The sequence below is a fragment of the Rhinopithecus roxellana genome, chromosome 11 (genome assembly GCF_007565055.1).
Source record: "Rhinopithecus roxellana isolate Shanxi Qingling chromosome 11, ASM756505v1, whole genome shotgun sequence".
Lineage (NCBI taxonomy): Eukaryota > Metazoa > Chordata > Mammalia > Primates > Cercopithecidae > Rhinopithecus > Rhinopithecus roxellana.
Window position 1 is genome coordinate 35,595,410 of NC_044559.1, and position 22,716 is coordinate 35,618,125.

The window sequence follows — 22,716 nt, forward strand, 5'->3', positions numbered from 1 at the left end:
CCAATCATGGGTTTGTTTCTCTGATTCCTGCCTCCTTCATTGTAAAGAGGCAAAAACAGACACTACAGAACAAAAGCATGAGGTGTTCCTTCAAAGGTAAAGACTATGTAGAGAACTATTGTAAACTGAATGTAAATCATTACATTAAAAAACTAGGGAGAAATTTTATGCATCTAATCAATGCTTGTTGAGACACTGAGATAACTGAGACTTATAAAATATCCAGAGGGATTTTAAGACAGTTCAGAGCGTGTTCTTTCTTTACTATAAATTTTTTTCAATAAAACATTTAAAAAATCAATTTTCAGTATTGAAACTGTTGCTCAGATATGTTCAAGAAAATTCAAGCTTTCCTTTGAATCCTTTTTTACAATAGATTCATTAAGAAAAAGAAAAGGAAAAAGAAAAAAAGAGAAACTGTATTTGTCATAAACTAAAGTACAAAATAAGTTCATGGTTATACACGTGGATGAAAAATAAATAGAAACAAAATCATTTCAGATTTAGGTTGTTATTAATAGCAAATGGAATAAGACTTTGGAGACTTTATAAAATATCCTTTTAATAGACTGTTAACTAGAGTACTTTATCCCTGGCCAGGACTCAAGCTAAGGAGCTCCAAGAAAAAAAAATAACAAATTTAAGTTCCAGGGTTTGGGTAAGTTGAGGTCCTGAATTTAATGTCATCTTATCTTGTCATTCAATTATTCCTAGAGAACATGGATTTCCCAATCTTGTGTAATAAAATGGTGGAGGTAGAATGTGGGAGAATACTCATTCTGTCCAAAAGAGAAAGAAGGGGCACAAGAGAAGGGTGACCTGAATGTGGATCAGATTCTGCTAACAAGCTACCTTCAACACAAGCCTTCAACATATTAGCTCAGCCCCTGACATGTGGATTCCACCACGGGAATCACTGTTTAGAGACACGAGGTGACTGCTCACTTTATGCAGCACAGATAGTTCCAGTCTGCAAGGGTTCCCATCCCTCCATAAGTGTGTCAGTTGCCACCTGTTCTCATGCTTGAACTGACGACATGCAACTGTGCTACTAGCCTGGCCTTCCTAGGACCAGGAGTTTGCAACACATGGATTAAAAAACCCAGACTTTCCTTATGTTATTTTTTGTTATAAGAGTTGGGCAACAGTTTCAACATCTTTAAGGCAGAAATGATTTAGGCACTTGAAAACCTCTCCTTGACCAAAAAGGCCCCATCATTAGTAGTGATAAGAATGTTGGTCTAGCAAGTGGATATTGTTGAATGTTGACCTTCATCTTCATCCAGGCTGTTCAGTGTTGCCAGGTCCCAAATCAGACACCTAGGAGTTGACAAATATTGACTGGCCACAGTCCATGCTTTTTATTTAAAGCAAGTCACTCAAATGAGTCCACAATTTTCTTTTTTAGCATGTCATGGCAAACACCATGGGTATGAGGTCAACATAAGAAAGAATAGAGTACAAAACAGAATGTGAAACGGCAAATTTGTTGGGCTAAGCACTTTTCAAGGATTATTTTTAAAAACTACTTTTCAGCTTCTGAAATTTTACGCTGCCATTAGCCAGAAAAGCAATACAAGGTCAGAAGACACATACTGACTGGGTGGGGAAATCAAAACATTCATGTGGGTGCAATGTCTTCCCACTCTGGGGAAAAGGGGGTCTCAATGCTATACACATTTTACATCTCAGATTTATGAAAAATGCCTCGATGATTTTGAAAGGCTTATGTGGAGCCTGAGTATGTAACCTTGAACTAGACCTTGCATAATAACCCATGTCCATGTAGGTCAGTTGCTGACTTTGCTGTCTTAATGGCCATGCTGGACACACTGAAAGCCAGAGCAAGCCTCTGAACTGCTATTTTAAGTGAAGGTTCTTGTTGTCTTTGGAAAACAATTACTGCACAACAAACAAGTTTTAGCAACAGAGTGGCCCATAACAGCAACAGAGGGTCAGCCTTCATCAGGAAAGGAGAAGGCAGGCAGGGCAGCAGCCATTTTCTAAGTCCTCTACAACCTGGTATTTGGCAATAAATCCTATCTTTCCTCTGTTTTAAGTATATATCATATACACTTAGAGTTTTAGTTACTTTGGTCATAGTTTTCATAAATAGAGGCCATTGCACGTTTTGAATTTCTAATCCTTATTTCTAAACCAGTCCCACAGAGTTCTGTTAGGGACTTGAAACTGACCCCATAGTTCCATAGAGAGGATTTTTTCTTTTTTTTTTTTTGGATAAACATAGACATTGGCCCTTCTGGTCTTAAAGCTTGATAGGATAGTTCTTAGCAAACTCCCCTTAAAATGTAACAAGGCCCAAAAATAATTGTTTTATCTGAGTTCCTTTCTCAGAAAAGGACCCTTATGACTCTCAGAAAAAAAGAAAATCAAACAACTGAAACTCACTAAATCATCCATCCAGACAATGAGATGCCAGACCCCTCATTCATCATGATTGCTTCCTTACCCCCTCCTTAGTTCCTGTTTCATTACACATTGTTACATTTCGTCTGTACTATATAAATCTCTAATTTTGGAAAGTCAGGGAGATACATTTGAGATTGATCTCCCATCTCCTTGGCTGAAGCATCCAATTAAAGCCTTCTTCCTTGGCAATAATTGTCTCAGTCATTGACTTTCTGTGCAGCGAGCAGCAGGACCTAGACCAAACCCCTGGTGTTTTGGTAACCAATTCTCAAGGTCAAGAACCCTTCTCCTTTAGCTAGTACTGGAGTGTTCCCCCACCCCCCATATCCATGACCAGGATGTGAACAGGAAACTAAACGGAGTCAGGTTGTTTTCCTTTCCTCTGGATTAACTGATTAACAATTTATTATGCAGGAATCCCATGGCAAATGCTGCTACATATGATGGTGAGCACAAAAGAAATAGAAGATGGTCTGTTGTGGACTTAATACCAACTCAGACCCCATTCCCAGAAGTATTAGAATTGAGAGTCCAAGAACTTCCACTAATGATGTTTGGAGGATGGCTCTGAATGGCCCCCACACCTGCCACTGCAATCAGGGCTAGACTCAATGGCCGATCTGATGAGCCCATGAGGGCTGAATTTCTCAAGGCCTGCTTGGAACAGGGTGAAGGATGCGGGTGCCTTCTAGACAGCAAGTACTCCAGCTACTTGAGAGTATACATTTGTCAAGCAGAACATGTATTTTGAAAGGCTGTTGAAAACTAGCTAGGAGCTGAGAAATTTAATATCTGCTTAAAGACAGTGTCTACTGCCTTGGGTAAGAATCTCTTAAACTGCCTCTCTTCCATTTCTCTGAACAATAAATAGAAATAGCAATAAACCTCTATTTCCTGGGAATGTAACAGATTCTTTTATGGGAAATAAAAATACTAGCATAAAACATTAAGACTGTTTTTTCACCTGCTCCAATTTTTAAGGTGTCAGGTCCTGTCAGGGAGAACTCATGTGTGTGTATATGTGTGTGTGTCTGTATATATGTATGTTTTCAGAACTATAACTAAAAGGAGGCGCTACATGTATAGAATAAACCATCACCCTAATAAGTATATTCTTAACTTCAAAATGACCAGGTAACAATTTCAAAAGTCCAGCTGATGGAAGACAGGCCCAGAGCATCATTGCTTTCCAGTCCCTCCTCCATTGGTCCCATGTGGTTGCTCACATCATTTCTGATGATGTAAACATCATAGGGACTGACTTGAAATCAAAAGTAGAGTTCTCTTTCACCTGAAAATGCCATTTGCCTAGCAAGAGAAAAATGGGAAGCTATCAAAACAAAGCCAAGCACCACCCAATCATGGGATGCTCTCAGAAAAGGCGATGGTCACATGGCAACCTTGAAGATTCTGATTTCCAGTCGGGCATGGTGGCACATGCCTATAATCCCAGCTACTCAGGAGGCTGAGGTGGGAGATTGTTTGAGCCCAGGAGTTTGAGACCAGCTTGGACAACATAGCAAAAACTCATCTCAAAAGAAAAAAAGAAGAAGAAGAAGAGAAAAAAAGAAAAATATACTGACTTTCAACTTTCACGGGGGAAAAGTTCTAGCCATGGCTGTAGTGGACAGGGTGTGCTCACCTTGGGGTATCCCTCAGGGCATGGCAAGTGACCACGCACCTAGCACATGGCTCTACCAGTGCTTCTCAGTGGGCTTGGAGCAGTTCTCCCTTCTGCTTACAAAATATAATCCAGACATGCCTTGCAAACATTATGTGATCCCTGAGCCACAAAGGACTTTGTATCTTTTTGCAGGAAGACAGAACTAATATGGCTGAAGCTTGAAGCCTGTATTCTTAGCACTGTTCATACTCTTTTTCCTGGAGAATTTGGCAAATCTGAGGTAAATTTCTACCAGCAGGCTAAGCAATGGCCATATGGTCCTCTGTTCAAATTACGGCCAGCAATAGCAGAAGAAAAGCAGTAGAAAAAGGGAAGGATCTAAGAGTGGGAGAGAAAGCAAACAAGAGAGGAAGAAAGGCACCAGATGAACTCTGCTACCAGCTGTCACCTAAGGCCATTCAATGGTGCCCATGCCATAGCTTGCCATGACATAAATACTACTGGGTACCGGCCCAGTAATTTCTGGGAGGGGTTAAGAAAACTGGCCACTACTGCTTCCAAGATTTGGGATCATTCCTATCAAACTCCCCTTAAAATGTACCAAGATGCAAAAGGATTAAAAACAAGTACTCAAATATTCATACATGAATGTTCTTTGCAGAACTATTCATAATAGCCCAAGATGGAAATGACCTGAATGCCCATTAACAGATGAATGGCTAAACAGAATGTGATATAGCCATACAATGTAACATTATTCAGCCACAAAAGAAATGAAGTACAGTCATGCACCACAGAATGACGTTTGGGTCAATGACAGACTGCATACATGACGGTGGTCCCATAAGACTGCAACACAGCTGAAAAATTCCTGTTGCCTAGTGACACTGTAGCCTCCATAACATGAAGCACAATACATGACCTTTTCTATGTTTAGATATGTTTAGACACTCAAACACTTACCGTGTTACAACTGCCTACAGAATTCAGTATAGTCACATGCTATACAGGTTTGTACCCTAGGAGCAACAGGCTATGCCATATAGCCTCGGTGTTAGTAGTAAGGTATACCATCTAGGTTTGTGTAGTACCCCCCCATGAGGTTCACACAACGACAGCATCACCTAATGATGCATTTGTCAGCACGAATCCCTGTTGTTGAGCAACACAACTGCACTAACAAATGGTACGAACTGGATCAACCTTAAAAATCATGATACTAAATAAAGAAGCCAGACACAAAATGCTAATAGTGTATAACTCCATTCATATAAAATATCCAGAATAGGCAAATGCATAGAGACAGAAAGCAGATTGGTAGTTTCTAGGGACTGGGAAAAAGTGGTGGGGAGGGGAGTAACTGCCTAATGGGTACAGGAGTTTTCTTTTGGGGTGATGACAATGTTTTGGAACTAGATAGAGGCAATGGTTGTACAAAAGCACATTTGTAGTGAATGCAGTAAAGACCACTGAAACGTTCACTTTAAAATGGTCAGTTTTATGCCATGTGAATTTCACCTCAATAAAAATAAAATTGTTTCCAGAAAATTTGCTCTTGAGCTGATTTCCCTAATACAGGTGTAAACTTGAACCTGGTGAAGAGGTTTACCATAAATCTTTAACTGGCTATGTTCACCTAGCATACCTGGGCTCTGGCCAAAAAGGAAATCGTACTCGAGTTCTACGTCAGCTTCTCAGATCCATACTCATTAGCAAACCTCAGCTCATTTACTCTATTCCAAAGATAGGGAGAAGAAAAGAAGGGGCAGAAGGTCACTTTTAGTACTTTCATCACGTAAACTGTCACTTAATACACACATGGCTGAAGGTCACAGCAAGGGCAGGCGCCAGCAAGACTTTGGAATGAGCCTTTTATTTTATTTTGAAAAATGAACATTATTTTATTTTTAATATACTTTGCTTTTAAATAGGTAAAAACATAGGGTGAAAAAAACACCAAAAATCATTTTCCTTCTCTCCCTGTCTCTTTCCACCCAGTCCTCTCTTTCTCTTCCTAGAGGCAACTACTAATAGCAATTGTTCAAATATCCTTCAAGGAACAATCTGTATAAATATACAATTATAGATATGCAAAGCAGTGCTTTTAAACAGTTAGATTTTTACTGCTACTTAAAAATTAAAATTAAACTGGGAAATGACTGCTGTTCCAACTACTGAAATTCCAGTTCTATTGATAAGTTTTTAGATGTGGGCTTTATCATGTAGGACCCATAACTGCTGAAACAAAAACAGCAAATAACAAAATGCCACTGTTTCCACCTACTGAAAGCACTTTTAAATTAATCCCTGAGTTGTACTCATTCCCTATAAAGAGGAACTTTTCTTCCTTTCTTGAAACTTAGATAATCCAGGCTCAGGATGAGGGAAAAGATGGATCACTCTGGGATCTTGATGTCTGGGTCATAATTGCTACAGATTTCAGTAGGAAAAATCTGAATATTATTGTTCCTCTTTGCACTATACCTTGTCTCTGCAATGAACCTTTGGCTACTATGTAAGATTCCAAAGCCTCTCAACACCTCTCTCGATATCCAGTAGAACAACATTGAAACTGCCACACCGGGTCACCCCTCTTCCAGGTCAGGGGCTGGCTCACTATATATTCAGAGAAGTATAGCTGCTCTCCAGTGTTATACTCAAAGCTGAGGAGATCCATTCCCTGACACCTCTACCTTTTCTTAAAAACATGTTTTGATTCTGTTATCAACAAATTTATCGGAAGCAATAACTGCTTCCCCTGTTGTTAAGTAAGGGAAAACACTCATGAGTGAGATGAGAAAATGACAGAGAGTGTAAGCATGCCAGTACACCTTATTTCTCATGCACACAAACTGCATCTTCACTCAAACAGCAATCGGACCTCACCATTCAGACCTGGGAGCTGAGATTTACTTCCTCAAAGGCTCTCCTGGGATGGTATCAATTCACTCACTAAATGAACGTGTATGTGCTTGCTAGGTGCACAGTGCTATTCATAAAAGCCAAAAAACAAAAACAAAAAAAACCCCAAACAAACAGAAAAACCAGTCCTTACCATTCAGTAGCTGATGGTCTGTTCAGAGAGAGAAATATACCAGGAGGTAACAGGGCTATATGCTAATATTGCTATAATGGAAATCAAAGCACAGCTTTGCCAGGACACACTCGAGCTCACCCCATTGCCAAGCGACCCAAGTAAATTTAAGGGTTTCAGCCTTTTTTGTGACACTCAGAAGAATAAATGGTTTTGGAAAAGAAGACATGCAAACAAAATACTATGGAAAGAAGTTATGTAAAATTGTGTACACGTCTGTAGCACTTAGAGCGACATTCAGAAGAATGTTCACCAAAATGTTAACAGGGGTCACCTCTTGGTGATGGGATTTCAGGTGATCTTTATCTCTTTTGCATGTTTCGGTAATATGTGTGCTATTTTTCAATGAATACTTAAAATGAGAAGACTGTAATTAGCTTTGTCTAGAGAGAGAGAAAGCTTTGATTCAATTTCCGGAATTTTATCTAGGACTGTAAGTGCTAGGCCTTGTATAAGAAAGACAGACAGTTTTCATTTTCTTGGTAGTGGAGGTGGGCATGCATGTAAACAATTAAAATGCAATTCGTGATGTGCCAATGGCAGTTTTCTTAGTTGTGACAAATGTATAATAGTAATATAATATGTTAAGTATGTAATAGAGAATTTGGCTAATGCCTGTAATCTCAGCACTTTGGGAGGCTGAGGTGGGTCGATCATTTGAGGTCAGGAGTTTGAGACTAGCCTGGCCAACATAGTGAAACCCTGTCTCTACAAAAAATACAAAAAAAAGAAAAAGAAAAATTAGCCAGTCGTGGTGACACATGCCTGCAGTCCTGGCTACTTGGGAGGCTGATGTGGGAGAATCACCTGAACCTGGCAGGTGGAAGTTGCAGTGAGCCAAGATTGCACCACTGCACTCCAGCCTGGGCGACAGAGAGAGGCTCCGTCTCAAAAAAAAAAAAAAAAAAATTTAGCTGGTGCCTAGAACAATGCCTGGAACGTAGCAGATGCTCAATGAGATGTTTGTTGAATGAGGAATAGCATCCTAGATCTTTACAAACATGAGATTTTCATTTACCTTCTTCATCTTTTCCCACAGCCATTACTGGTAACTACAATCAATGGTCCCCCCAACCTTGATCCCTGATCCAAAATCAGTGATTTTACCTATCACTCTCTCCATAACCACCTTAGTCTTTCTAGAACATCGTTTTCATCTGGTCATCCTCTAGGTTAAAATGATCCCCAGGAACTCCATGTGGCCAAACTCCTCCAGGCCTCCCTGGACCTGGCCTCATTGCTCTATCTTCCAATTTCACTTCTCAAGACACACAATAACAAAGTCTTTGTTCTGGGTGGGTTTCCTCCTGCATGGGTTTTTTGTTTGTTTGTTTGTTTGTTTGTTTGTTTGTTTTTTGAGACTGAGTCTTGCTCTGTCACCCAGGCTGGAGTGCAGTGGCATGGTCTCGGCTCACTGCAACCTCCGCCTTCTGGGTTCAAGCGGTTCTTTTCCCTTAGCTTCCTGAGTAGCTGGGACTACCAGCGTGCACAAGCACGCCCGGTTAATGTTTCTTTTTTTTTTTTTTTTTTAAGTAGAGATGAGGTTTCACCATACTGGCCAGGCTTTAGTCTTTCTAACTCCTAACCTCATGATCCGCCCACCTCGGCCTCCCAAAGTGCTGGGATTACAGGCGTGAGCCACCGCATCCAGCCTCCTACATGGGTTTTACAGGTCCCCTCTCCCCATTTAGACTGCCCTTCCATGAAGTATCTCATGTGGTCATCATAACAACTCTTTGAAGCAGAGATTTTCCATTTATAGAACGAGGGTATAGAGTTTCTAAGATATCAAATGACTTGCCCAACCCTACACAACTGGGAAGAGGTAGGATCAGGGTTCAAACCCAGGCACTCTGAAATGCAGAGCCCAATTGTCAACCATTCTGCTGTGCCCTTTTCTCCCTTTCTTTCTTTCTCTTTCTTTCTTTCTTTCTTTCTTTCTTTCTTTCTTTCTTTCTTTCTTTCTTTCTTTCTTTTTCTTTCTTTCTTTCTTTCTCTCTCTCTTTCCTTCCTTCCTTCCTTTCTTTCTTTCTTTCTTTCTTTCTTTCTTTCTTTCTTTCTTTCTTTCTTTCTTTCTTTCTTTCTTTCTTTCTTTCTTTCTTTCTTTCTTTCTTTCTTTCTATTATACTTTAAGTTCTAGGGTACATGTGCATAACGTGCAGGTTTGTTACATATGTATACTTGTGCCATGTTGGTGTGCTGCACCCATCAACTCGTCAGCGCCCATCAACTCATCATTTATATCAGGTATAACTCCCAATGCAATCCCTCCCCCCTCCCCCCTCCCCGTGATAGGCCCTGGTGTGTGATGTTCCCCTTTCTCTCTCTCTCTGTCTCCTTCCTTCCTTCCTTCCTTCCTTCTCTTTCTCTCTCTCTCTCTCTCTCTATATATATATATATCTCTCTCTCTCTCTCTCTCTTCTGGTCCTGAGTATCTCTAGGCCCAAGTTCCAGGCTCACAACTTCCTTAAAGAATAATGGCCAACACGTATGTACTTCCTATGTGTCATCAATCTTCTAAGCACTCTGTTTTTATTAATCGTCACAACAACCCTATGAGAAAGGAACTACTATTGTTTCCCATTGTATAGGCAAAGAAACAGAGACATAGAAAGATTGATTTCTCAAGGCCACATATCCTTTAAGTGCTAAAGCTGGAATTAGAACCAGCCAAGAACTTGTCCAGAACCCCTACTCTTCAGCAGTTCCCTGCCAGGCCTCCTCTGCCATTGTATCCTATAAGGAGAATGTGTCTAAAGAAGGGGTGGCAGATCTGTTTTTGGAGATGCTGTCATAAAAACTCATCACTATGAGTCAAACTCCAACAATCCATGTGCTACATGTGTGGATGCATTCCTGCCTTTGTCAGTTTTTATACTGGTAGAAAATATCAAATGAGCAGAGAAAGGCAGCTGTCATGACCAGCAGAGTGACAAAAGCAAAGTCACAAAATGTGGGAACTGCTCTCCAAGAAAATTCAGAAATCAATGCCTGAACAGTAAGTTACTGTTTTATAAGTACACAGCACTGCATTTACTCATGTAATCCTACAATGTAGGGATCTATGACCATCCCATTTCACAGATGAGGAAGTGGAGGATGGGGAAGTAAAGAGGTTGCTAGTAAGTGGAAGAGCCAGGACCTGACCCTAGGCACTTGGAAACCAGGGCAGATCTTCCCTACGCTCCCTTGGCGGACAGTTATCACTCAACCTGACAATGATATTTTTTTAGAGAGAACATAAAGATAAAAGAAAGTTATCTCGCATGTATTAAAGGCTACTGGGCTAAATAGAAAAGTAAAATAATTGGAAATGTCTGCTTCCCCTTTGGAAACATGCACGTGATGCTTTATCTGAAATTTCTTTTTCTTTTTTCTTTTTTCTTTTTTTTTTTTTTTGCGACAGTCTCGATCTGTCACCCAGGCTGGAGTGCAGTGGCGCTATCTTGGCTCACTTCAAGCTCTGCCTCCCGGGTTCACGCCATCCTCCTGCCTCAGCCTCCCCAGTAGCTGGGACTACAGACGCCCGACACCATGCCCAGGTAATTTTTTGTATTTTTAGTAGAGATAGGGTTTCTCTATGTTAGCCAGGATGGTCTCAATCTCCTGACCTTGTGAACTGCACAGCTCGGCCTCCTAAAGTGCTGGGATTATAGGCATGAGCCACTGCACCCTGCTGAAATGATTTCAATTCAGTCCGACTAGAGCATTTGTCCTGATACCTGTAGGAGTTCCAACTGCAGTTGGAATAATGATGCTGCACACAGAGGAGGGAAAAGAGAAAGATGAGTTTGCATGTGTTTGTGTGGGTGTTCATCTTGTCAATCCCCGCAAACCCACATGCTATCAGACACTAGTCAGACATCCTTTGACATGGAAAGTGTGACTGTAGACAGCAGCCCACTCCTGCTCAGATGTCTGAAATACATAAGAGCTCTGTAGGAAATGACAACCCAAACCCGATTCCCTACACTCTCAGGTGCCACACACAGACTTTCTCTGACATCACTCCTTAACCCATGGGAATCCAGCCCCTCTCTCCGTTATTGGTAAATACATAAAGAACGGAGTGGAATGAAGCTTTCGAAGATTATACTTAACCTTCTGGTAAAGCATGTCTTCTGGACATAATATTGTTTTTAAAAAGTATGAATCAGCTAATAAAACAATCTAGTTAATGTTCATCAAAACCTTGTGTGCTAACTTCCACTACTATCTTGCTTTCATGTAATGTTTATTGCTTATTGGATTGAAATTGCAGTAGTCTGGATGCCGCAACAGTTTTAAATAATTCAAGGCAATAATTTTTCATTGAAGTTGTTTGCTTCTATGAATAACTTCCTAATGGTTTTGGCTGGGCATGGTGGCTCATGCCTGAAATCTCAGCACTTTGGGAGGCTGAGGTGGGCAAATCACTTGAGGTCGGGAGTTAGAGACCAGCCTGGCCAACATGGTGAAACCCCAGCTCTACTAAAAATACAAAACTTAGCCAGGTGTGGTAGTACATGTCTGTAATCCCAGCTACTCAGCAGGCTGAGGCAGGAGAATCGCTTGAACCTGGGAGGCAGAGGTTGCAATGAGCCAGGATCATACCACTGCACTCCAGCCTGGGCGACAGAGTGAGACTCTGTCTCAAAAACAAAAACAAAAACTGTCTGGTGGTTTCCATTCACCAAAACTTCATATAAGATTGAAGGGAAGCTGCTGTGACATGTAGAAAGTGCACAGCTCTTAGAGTCAGAGCACCTGGATAATCTGCAGATGAATAGGCCACTGCTCCAAGGCGCAGCACTCACATCTTTGAAAATCAGAGAGTGATACTTACATCATCAAAGAAATATCAGGGACAGGAACATGGCATCAGGAGCCAGATTGCCTGGGTTTAGATCCCAGCTCTGATACTGTCTATGGGACCTTAGGCAAATTATTTAACCTCTATGGCCCTTTGTTTCTTCTTCTCTGAAAACGGGATAGTATTAGTGCCAAGCTATAGGATTGTTATGTGGATGAAATGAGTTAATAATGTAAACCAGTCACACAGTACCTGATGTATCATAAGTACTATGTGAGTGCTTGATGAGGAAAATAAAATAGATATCAAGATTAGAAGAGTTACTGCAAGGCGGAGGAAGCACTGAACAGAGCACTCCAGTGGGAGCTCTTCCTAAAGCAGAACAATACAGACGTGACAGCTGCTGAGCAGCTGAAAGAAAAAGGCTGCATCTTTCCTCAGTAAGGTCAGAGACTCTTTCATATAAATGTCCACTCCATCCGCTTTGCTTGTATTTCTCGACCTATCTGCTGTCTTCCTCTCCTATTTAGAGATGATGGGAAACCAGTCACAGAATGTGAAATAAAACTGTGGTTCAGAAGAGCACACTCATTTCTGAACAGAATATTTCAAAGGAAAAAGAGGACCTTGGCCTTGGCTTTCTGGTAGATTTCACCGACTCTGTGAACATTATCAAGGGAGAGATTCACATTTTAAAAAGGCTACTTTCTACTTCCACTTAGGAAGCTTTACTAAGTTTAAAAAGGGAAAAGAGCTACGGCATGCTGGGCTTCATACCCAGGTGATGGGTTGATAGGTGCAGCAAACCACCACAGCACACGCTTACCCATGTAACAAACCTGCACATCCTGCACATGTACCCTGGAATTTTTTAAAAACATTAAAACAATTTTTAAAAGTCATAAAAAAGGAACTAAAGCCACACAGGCTAGTTTTAAAGTATAGGGCAATTATTGAAGAGTCACAAATAGCAAACAAGTATTTTCTAATTATGCTCCAACGAATTTCTGAAACTTGCCAGAAATTCCCATTGCTCTAATATTTGTGTGCCTGTCTAGTCTGGGTAATTTGCAAGTGTGTATCCATGTAAAAGAGCTTTCTTTTTTATAGACACCCACATACCCCATAAATGCCATTAGAGTACTTATTTAAATAGACAAATACTTGTTAAAAATAAAGATGTCCTGACCAAAGCAGTTGCATAGAAATGGGATTTCATCCATTGGAAGCAAAGGAGAAAATACGACTTGGCCCAACGATTTGCACATAAGCAATGATGGTTAAATCTAATATTAAACATGCGATGGCTTTGAGTTAGATTATATTTTTATGTTTATAATTTTCATTTACATGTATATAACATGTATGTCACATAAAAACAGAAAATATAGATAAAGAAATTTAATAAAAATTAGAATTAACATTTTGGTAGAACTGTGACTAGGAAACATGTTCCCAAATTACATGGCCCGAGAGGGTTGGAAGCCTTAAAAGATATCATGCTTCTATTTCTTAAACCAAACAATGAAGAGTATTAGATTTAAAAAAGAAAGAGAGAGGAAGCAAAAAACCAGGAGCCAAAAGATGTGCATCTGTCCCTATCTTACTAGATAGCTTATGTGACCTTAAGTACACCCGTGGGACTCAATTTCCCCACCTATCAAAAACATAGTTGGACTAAAGGACTTCACAATGAGGACACAGTCATCCCCATGATAGGCCTTGAGGACATGATTCTCTGCTCCAGCTATCACCATATTCTGGAACTCATAAAAATTACAAAAGCCTCTTTTTCTTTCTCTTTTTCTTTTCTTTTTTTTTTTTTTTTTTTTTGAGATTGAATTTCGCTCTTGTTGCCCAGGCTGGAGTGTAGTGGCGTGATCTCAGCTCACTGCAACCTCCGCCTTCCAGTTTCAAGGGATTCTCCTGCCTTAGCATCCCAAGTAGCTGGGATTACAGGTGCCCGCCACCACGCTCAGCTAATTTTTGTATTTTTAGTAGAGATAGGGTTTCACCATGTTGGACAGGCTAGTCTCGAACTCCTGACCTCGTGATCTGCCCGTCTCGGCTTCTCAAAGTGCTGGGATTACAGGGGCTCTTTTTTATTAACTAGACAAGATTCCTTCAAAGTTTTTGGTGATGTACTTTCAAAGCAAGCCCTCCCAAATAATGGGGTGATGATTCCCACTGGAGGCTACCTTCCCAGTGACCTGAGGCTAACTGTATCTCTTGCATTTGGGGCAGGGTAGCAAGAATGGTGAAGGACTTGAAACCCTATTAGGGGTCTAGGATGGTGCCTTGCTTTGTAGCTGTCATCCTATTCAAGCTGCTCTTATTTGTTGGCAGGTCACATAAATTCACATGCCAAGGATCTGGTCATGTGTGCTGAATAACATGCGCTAATATGTGTATTTTCTTCTTTCCTCCCAATGGTCAAAATCCAATTTTTATGCAAATGCTTTAGTCAGAACATTCTTATTTTTAACAAGTATAAGATTTCTACTTTAATAGGAAGAGTTGGAATCACTATTATAAATTGCACTGAATTTCTGTGGTGCAGAAGTGGTTTATATCATTCTTACATATTAAGACTCACTTAAGAGCTTAAAGAGGTTTATTCCAAATCTCCCAAGGATTGGCAAAAGCCACAGAAACCACGGCAAACTTCTAGTTCACTTCCTAATGTCCCAGGAAAGAGATGGGAGTAGAGTTTCCTTGCTTGGTGCCCACAGTTCATAATGCATCAACTTAAAATGTGCATTAACTGACCTACTCGATATTATTTTCCAGAAGAAATGGTGCAACTGGCCACTATTTTCATTTTGGGGTAAGTAGGTTCTCTATGGATTCTGACAGGTCAGACAAGACCTTGTAAATTTCCCACACTTTCTTCAAATCTCTCCTTAGGTGTCATATTTGAGAGACGCCTTCTCTGCCCCATATAAATGCAGCTCTTTTATTCTGCTTTAATTTTATTCCTACTTTAATCTTTTTCACATATTAAATATTTTTGTGTATGCAAAGGAATTTCTGGGTCACATGGCAGTTCTATTTTTTGGGTTTTTTTTTTTTTTTTTTTTTTTTTTTTTTTTTTTTTTTTGAGATGGTCTAGCTTTGTCACACAGGCTGGAGTGCAGTGGTGCAATCTCAGCTCACTGAAATCTCAACCTTCACCTCCCAGGCTCAAGCCATCCTCCCATCTCAGCCTCCCAAGCTCCCAAGTAACTGAGACTATAGACATGTACTATCAAATCCAGCTACTTTTTGCATTTTTTGTAGAGACGGGATTTCATCATGTTGCCCAGGTTGTTTTTAAATGAGGCTCAAGCAATCCTCCCACCTCAGCCTCCCAAAGTGCTGGGATTACAGGCATGAGCCACCACACCTGGCCTATTCTTAATTTCTTTAGGAACCTCCATGCTGTTTTCCATAATGTCTACATTAATAATCTACATTCCCACCAACAGTGTTCAAGGGCTCCCTTTTCTCCACACCTAGGCTGATGCTCGTCATATCCTGTCTTTTTTATAACAGTTATCTTAACAGGTATGAGTTGGTATCTTATGATTGTTTTGATTTGCATTTCTCTGATGACTGATAATATTGAGTACCTTTTCATGTACTTGTTGGCCATTTTAATGTCATCTTTGGAGAAATATCTATTCAAGTAGATAGATGATTCTCATTTCCAGCTAACAGGTTTCTCAAAAAGGAAGGCACCTGCCTGAGCTACCTCTGGACTACATAGGTATTCATGTCAGCGGGTCACCGGGGCACTTACTGCTGGAGAAGGTAGTTTCTTTCGGACTGGATGACATCGGCTGTGCACAGAGTTGACAAAGGCAGTCTCTCCCATTGAATGTGACTCGGTCTCCGGGTGGAAACGGGCGCCTGGAGGCAGAAAGACATCGCCCTCAAGGTTATTGCAGCAATTTCATTCCTTTTCCTTACTCCTTCTGCTTGCTGCCCTCCGGTGCCCATTTATTTCTTGGAGAAGCAGCAGCCAACATGTCTGAAATGCAGTCATAACCAACCCAGCCAGCTGGAGATAGTCCAAACAAATAAATGTGCCTCATTTTGAGAAGAAAGGGGAATGTACTAGTTCTAAGGGCAACCAGGTAGTAAAATGGAATGATTTACCTCCATTCATTAGTGAAGGGATGTTCCAGCAAGTCATCTAGCAGGGCACACAGAACAGTAAGTTTCCAAATGGAAAGTCCTTCATGAAAAAATATTTTAAATACCATGAATTCCCAGTGAAGCTTAAGGCCCTGCCCCAGGAGATCTGGCTACCAGTCAAGCAGTAAGCAGTAGGTCTTTCAGTTCCCTGGGCCCGTGCCTAGACCTCTGTGATGATTATGCAGAATTAGACTTTGTGCTGGACCATCTACATGGGTGAACTGAATGTTTCATGGTGCTGGAGACCCAGTCTCTTATAAACTGGGAGAAATGGGACAGGCTGTAAATATCTGTTTAAGAATTCATATTGGCTTCTTTTCAGAAAGACAATTTCTCTTCATAGTAGATATTCATCAATAGCAGCATATTTTGCAAAAATATTGCCTTCTGCATGTAGATGATCAGTTTCTTCTCCCAGGTCACCAAGCAGACAGCCTTTTAAAAAAGTCATCAATGACTTTTTTAAAGACATCAATGACATCAGTTTTAATGACATCAGTTTTAAAGACATCAACGACAGTTTCCATGCCCACGCACTTGCCCTTGGCCCATGTGGCAATAATCTTCATCAATGTGATTTTTCAAATGTGTGATGCTGTCAATTAGGAAATGTGAAACTCACAAGCTGAACATCACTGCAAATCTGAGTCAGAAGCAAATACTTAAGAGCAAGTACCAGCTTTTTGACATTCGTTTTTATTTCCATGGCTGTTACATTCCCTTTAAGTTGCCCCTCGGTAGCCTAACAATTGGCAATTAACTGTAATAAACAACATATAGGTAAATTTGAACTTAACCCCACAAATGTGGCTGGCTCCAGTCATCATGGAGAGTTTTAGATTCTTACACCCTTACATTTTAGAAGTCCCAAGGAGAGGTGGTGTCCTCTCCACTTGTGGTGCTGTGTCACTTTCTACAGTACAGTGTAGGCTTGGAGAGGTGAAGTGACGTGCCTGGATTGACCAACTAGGGGGATCAAGCCATAGGCAGGTGCAGATGGCATCCACCAACTTAGAACTTGCTTTATTTTTAAGAATCAAAAATCACTCTCTGCTGGATGCCAGTAGCCCTATTGCTTTACACTCATTAGCTAAACCTGAACAAGTCTTTAATCTGTTCTGTAAGGAGGGAGTCAGGAAGTTAAGGATCCACTCAACATAACACGCACAGGTTCTTTGGCCTCCAACCAGGCCAGGAGTGCACCTGGACACAATGTTTAAATAGGCCCTCGTGCTCCGTGACTGACCCTGAGAATAAGTGCCCTTTACCTGTTGCATGCCCAGAGGCACCTCGCTTACCCCACCCAAGCCCAAGCCTTCCTTTCCACCCAAGCTTATTTTTTTAGACCCAAGTCCCACATGGATCCTCTAAGGGACAAGCCAGAGTCCGATTCTCAATTTGGGGTGGGCCTTCTGAAGTGTGGGTTTTGTTGTTTTGTAATGGCCCTTTTCAGGAATTTCCTCCCTCCCTATATCCTCCACCCATACTGGATAACTTCCTTCTTTTATTTGCATGAATGTTTATAATAGAAAGAGGCCTGGATTTAGAGTTAGAAAACCTGAGTTCTAACATTAACTTGGGAATGTCCCTTAAACTGTGAGCCTCAAAGTCACTCATAAATAGAGATATTAACTCCTCGTTCCCTTCAAAGAATTGCTAAGAGGGTGAAATTAACTTCTGTATGAATATAACTTCTCAGCTAAAAAGGAGGCCCCCAATTCAGGCAGAATCATTGTCATTGAGCAGCAGTAGAGGCAGTAGTAGTAAGTGCTCCTTTGCTGGCTCACATGTCCAGGGACAGGGAGATAGTTAATAAATCTTTGTCTATCATTATATCAGCTTCAAAGCAATGACCTCTCAGGGTCAGCATCAGAAGGGTTCTTAGAGTTTACTGGGAACAGGGCCTTTCAACCTGGCTGAGTGACATCATACATGAGAACCCTCCAGAAACTACTAAATTAGCATGCAGGTTTTGGGGGAAAAATAAGCTAAACATTGATCTTTTTAGAGAGACTCCCACCTCTAGTCCACTCCCACCCATCCAGGAGATTCCAGTGATGAGCGAGGCTTGAAAAATCGCTCGCATCTAGTTCACAGCTTCTCATTCTAAGGCGGAGGCAATTGTCTTGAAAAAGCTAAATCACACAGGTCTCAATTCAACCTGTGAAGTAAGACTAGGACTTGGAGCTCCATGCCAGCCTGGGACTCTTAACCAGGCTGTGTGCCACAGCCTGAAAAGGTAAAAATCAGGGCAGAACTTTGCTTTTCATTAAATATGGAAAAATATTCAGTTCATTCATCCAGAATTTTTAAATTATGATTTTTAAAAAAGGAAATGGAGAAATGAGCTAATACATAGCTATAAAGTTATTTAAATAATTTTATTATGAATGTTTTGTGTCTTATTATGATTTATTTATCAGTATTATCTTGTTAATTAATTATACAATATTGAATCTTCCATTCTAGAGCTTACATTTCTCTGGCTTAGAAACATAAAATGCTGAAAAACCGGCAACATGTCTCCTCTGAACTGGGGTTTTTAGAAGGCATAGCAAATAGATCACCACTTGAAAAGGCACTGGATTGCAAAACTGCCAATTTAGAATTGATCAATAAAGCAGCTGACCCTTGGTGGTGAGTCTCCTAGTTATAGGAATCAAACCTATCTTAAGTTTTATAACATGCAGACCTCAAAACACAAAAACCACAAAAAGCCCCACATTTTCCTATTCACACTTCACCTAGTTTTCTTCTGTTATATCTGATCATTTTATTTTATTATTACTTTTTTACTTTTTTGAGATGGAGTCTTGCTCTGTCACCCAAATGAAGCACAGTGGCACGATCTCGGCTCACTGCAACCTCCGCCTCCTGGGTTCAAGCAATTCTCCTGCCTCAGCCTCCCAAGCAGCTGAGATTACAGGCACCAGCCACCTCGCCTGGCTAATTTTTTTTGTAGTTTTAGTAGAGACAGGGTTTCACCATGTTGACCAGGCTGGTCTCAAACTCCTGACCTCAGGTGATCCACCTGCCTCGGCCTCCCAAAGTGCTGGGATTATTAAGGTGAGCCACCACGCCCAGCCTGACTAATCATTTTAATCAAGCTGGTTTGCACAGTTAAGATACAACCTTGGTAGATGACACATATGTAGAGAGCAGGGGTTGGCAAATATTTGCCCCCAAAGATGAGATCGTAAATTTTTTAAGACTTTGTGGACCATATGGTCTCTGTCACAACGACTCAACTCTGCTGTTGCAGTGCGGAAGCAGCTATAGGCCACACACAACAAGTGGGAGTGGCTGCATTCCAATAGAACTTTATCCACAAAAATAGGTATTGGGCCTAATTCAGCCCATGGGACACAGTTTGCCACCCCCTATTATAATGAAAGAGACCATTTTAAACATACACACATGTCCAAGAATTTATACTTCCAAATAAGCTTTATCCTTCTAAGCAGTTATGCCATTTCCCCTTGATGTTTTTATTGCTCCAAAATGTTTTGAGACCCGGAGCTGCTTTCAGAACTAGTTTCAATCTACTAAAAATCAGTCGTATTACTTTGTAGAGGACATCACGCATATGGTTTCCAACTAATCTACTTTTTTACTAGGACTGATAGTACAGTAAGAAAGAAATCTAAGGATAAGACTGTGTGCTACTGAAGACAAAAGGTATATAATCCAAGCTTTAATAGCCCAAACCAGCATTTCTCTGCTGAAGGAAGCTGGAGGCTTTGGAAAGATAGGCTCACTTACTTGCAGATGGTACAAGCAAAGCAATTGGGATGGTAGGTCTTGCCCAGAGCGGTCACCACTTCGCCCTCCACGAACTCCCCACAGCCATGGCAGCGTGTCCCGTACATCCGCTGGTAGTCCAGGGTGCAGAGATACTCTCCGTTCTTTATGAAGAAGCCTCCTTGTGCCAGGTCACAGCCACACACTGTAGAAGACAAGTTCACATCTGGTCATCATCTGCCACACTGCCGGGCAGCTCTGCCTTTGCCTGAGTACTAACTGGTTGCTTACCCTATGATCTCAATGGTTTGGGGCCAGGGAGGGGACTGGTACAAAGAGCTATTTATTATTGGGCTTTGACCCTCCCCTTGGGAGCTATGCAATATCTCATACAAGTAAAATCCACTGGCTAGGTCTCAATAGCTTTTGTGACATGTCTAAAATTCTGAGATAATCAAACAGTCTTTGATAGAAAGATACCCTTGGTTCGGGCTGTCTCAAATATGAGCAAAGGTGTCCCTGGCAGTGTGCTATTTAGGAAAGGTGCCCACTGCCTGCCCACACAACTGCATGGTTTGAGCCAAGATTGTTACGGAGTTGAGTAATAAATTTCCATTATACTAAGGGCAGTAGCTGAAATTTCCAATAGCTATATTTTTTTCACACTCTGGAACTACGTTCCCACTGCTATGAAAAATTCAGACTTTTCATTTTCTCTTTGTGCAGTAAACAGAATAAGCCAATTATTCATATATTATAAGGAGATAAAAAATGAACAGGCAAAAGAGGAAAGACCTGTCATTTGGATGCTTTATGGTGTCTGGATTTTGGCATCTCTTTCCGACTGTGCAGCTGTGGATTAGGGAGATGGTGCAAACAGGCAGTGGGAGCTTGGGCCTGGTCTACGTGTTCAGACAAGACCAGAGCAGGTCACAACAACTTGTCTGCAAATAAAGCCTAAAGCAGTCCCTGACAATAAAGATCTCTTTCTGACAAATGGCTGAGAAGCAACAGCCAAAGTTGGAAATCTCTGACCTTAACCTCGCTTCCTCAAGGTCAGCTGATTCCAATTTATAATTCCTTAGGCAAAGAATCCAGGATTCTTCTTGATTATTTGGTATTCAGTTGGGTTGGGGACAAGGTGAGTTCAATCAGTAAATTGCTTTCCTAAGGACCTGCTCGAATGCTCCCAGGATTCATCTGCTGAGTTCCCATGACTCCTTAATGCATCTAGATGAACTAGAGCTGAGCAACAGTAAGGTTCTGATGAAAGTCACAACCGCCGCCCCCCACCGTCAGTCAGGACTCTTCACTAACTATAAGCTACGGAAGACATTCAAAGTGACCCGGAACCCACAAACAAGTTTTCCATTGTGGATTCATCGGTCTTTGTTTAGATCAACACTCCACAGCCATGACCTTCTTCTCTACAATTTACAATTAAGTAACCCAAGATTATGGCCTGAGTCCATCACGCCTGAAACTGACCACCCTATAAATACTCCTGTGATCATAGTATCTGGAAAACAGCTCATTCACCACCTGCTGCCTCCTGTCACCTGCCAACCTCTCCTCTGCCCCCACTGTTCTCCCACCGGCTTCTTCCTCCCCAGATAAGTCCTGTGGGTCAGGGGAACCCACGTGTAGACTGGCCTCATTCAGATTGGAAATTCCTTCAACAACAATAGGGAGTCTAGGGGTAGAGGGTCACAGAACCTTAGAGTGTTTTCTTCAATATCTGTCTACGTGCAGATCTGATTTTTCTACAAGATGGCAAGGTATTTGAGGAGTGAGAGTCTTCCTTTGATTCTTCAGGAAACTAATTGTATCTAATATAAAATAGGAAATACAACGTTTGAAATAAATTGAATCCTCTCTGAAATTTGGCAGGTTCCCACGGATTTCACTCCTCAGTGACATCAAGTTCTAACGACTCAGTTATTTTTCCAAACTTAGGATTTCTCAAAGCCCTGAGAAGTGACAAAACAATGCATTCGGACTACTGGTAATTCCCTAAATTCTCTCCTCCAGTCAACTATGGCTTAAAAACGCAGAGTCTTTATACAAAGATCTGGTGTCAATAGGGTAATCTGGTGACAATACACAAAAATAGATTGAGATCGTTTCAAATCTAATTCTAAACGTTTTAGAATTTCTTCGTATTTATTGCTTTCTTAGGGCACCTCTCTGCAGCCTTTTCCAGATTACATGGTTTTGTGAAATTGACATATAGTATCCTTTATTAATAAAGTCCTAGTTTCTGTGAACATAACATAGCCTTAAAAAATGAATTCTTAACATTATTGAGAGATGCCAAGCTACATTCAAACTGTGCCTATTATGATTTGATTTGCCTTTTCCCTTAAATTCAAAGTAGTGCTCAAGGTGGCTTACCAAACCATACCATTATTTCTGCTGGTGTATACAAGGAAACCAGTGTTTGATGCGACTCCCAGAGGCAGGTGTTCTTAAAGGCATATACAACAAGCAGTGAGAAGGGAAGCCTATGATGCCAGTACCTACAAGATACTTAACATTATTACATTTCCTGAGAATGGACCAGCTGTCACATCATTTCAGACTCTTCCCTCTCTTGCCTCCCCAGGCTTTACTTTCTTGTTCCTCCTCTGTCTACTCCTTCTCAGGCTCAGCAGCCAGGCCCCTAAATGCAGGTCACTCCCATGGATGCCATCTCCTCCCACTAAGATGTAAGGCCTCCCTGGGAACAGATCTCGTCCACTCTCATAGCCTCAACTATGACTTTATGCGAGGGATGCTCAAATCAATGATCTCTCTTGATGATGTCTTCCCCAAGTGTTAGACCCTGATTTGTTTCAATCTACTAAATCTGCCTGT

At 41.1% G+C, this 22,716-nt stretch overlaps 1 protein-coding gene across 20 annotated transcripts in view; it reads right to left on the minus strand.

Moving 5' to 3' along the window:
- The window catches only part of ABLIM1 (actin binding LIM protein 1), a 353,493-nt gene that overhangs the window by 130,431 nt on the left and 200,346 nt on the right, over positions 1–22,716 (minus strand). For all 20 annotated transcript variants that reach the window (XM_010363198.2, XM_030941227.1, XM_030941226.1 and 17 more), the window contains exons 3-4: positions 19,882–20,065; positions 15,722–15,831 (exon numbers count right to left, since the gene is read on the minus strand). In XM_010363198.2, the coding sequence (XP_010361500.1) occupies positions 15,722–15,831; positions 19,882–20,065 (294 nt within the window). The remainder of the gene's footprint in view (positions 1–15,721; positions 15,832–19,881; positions 20,066–22,716) is intronic.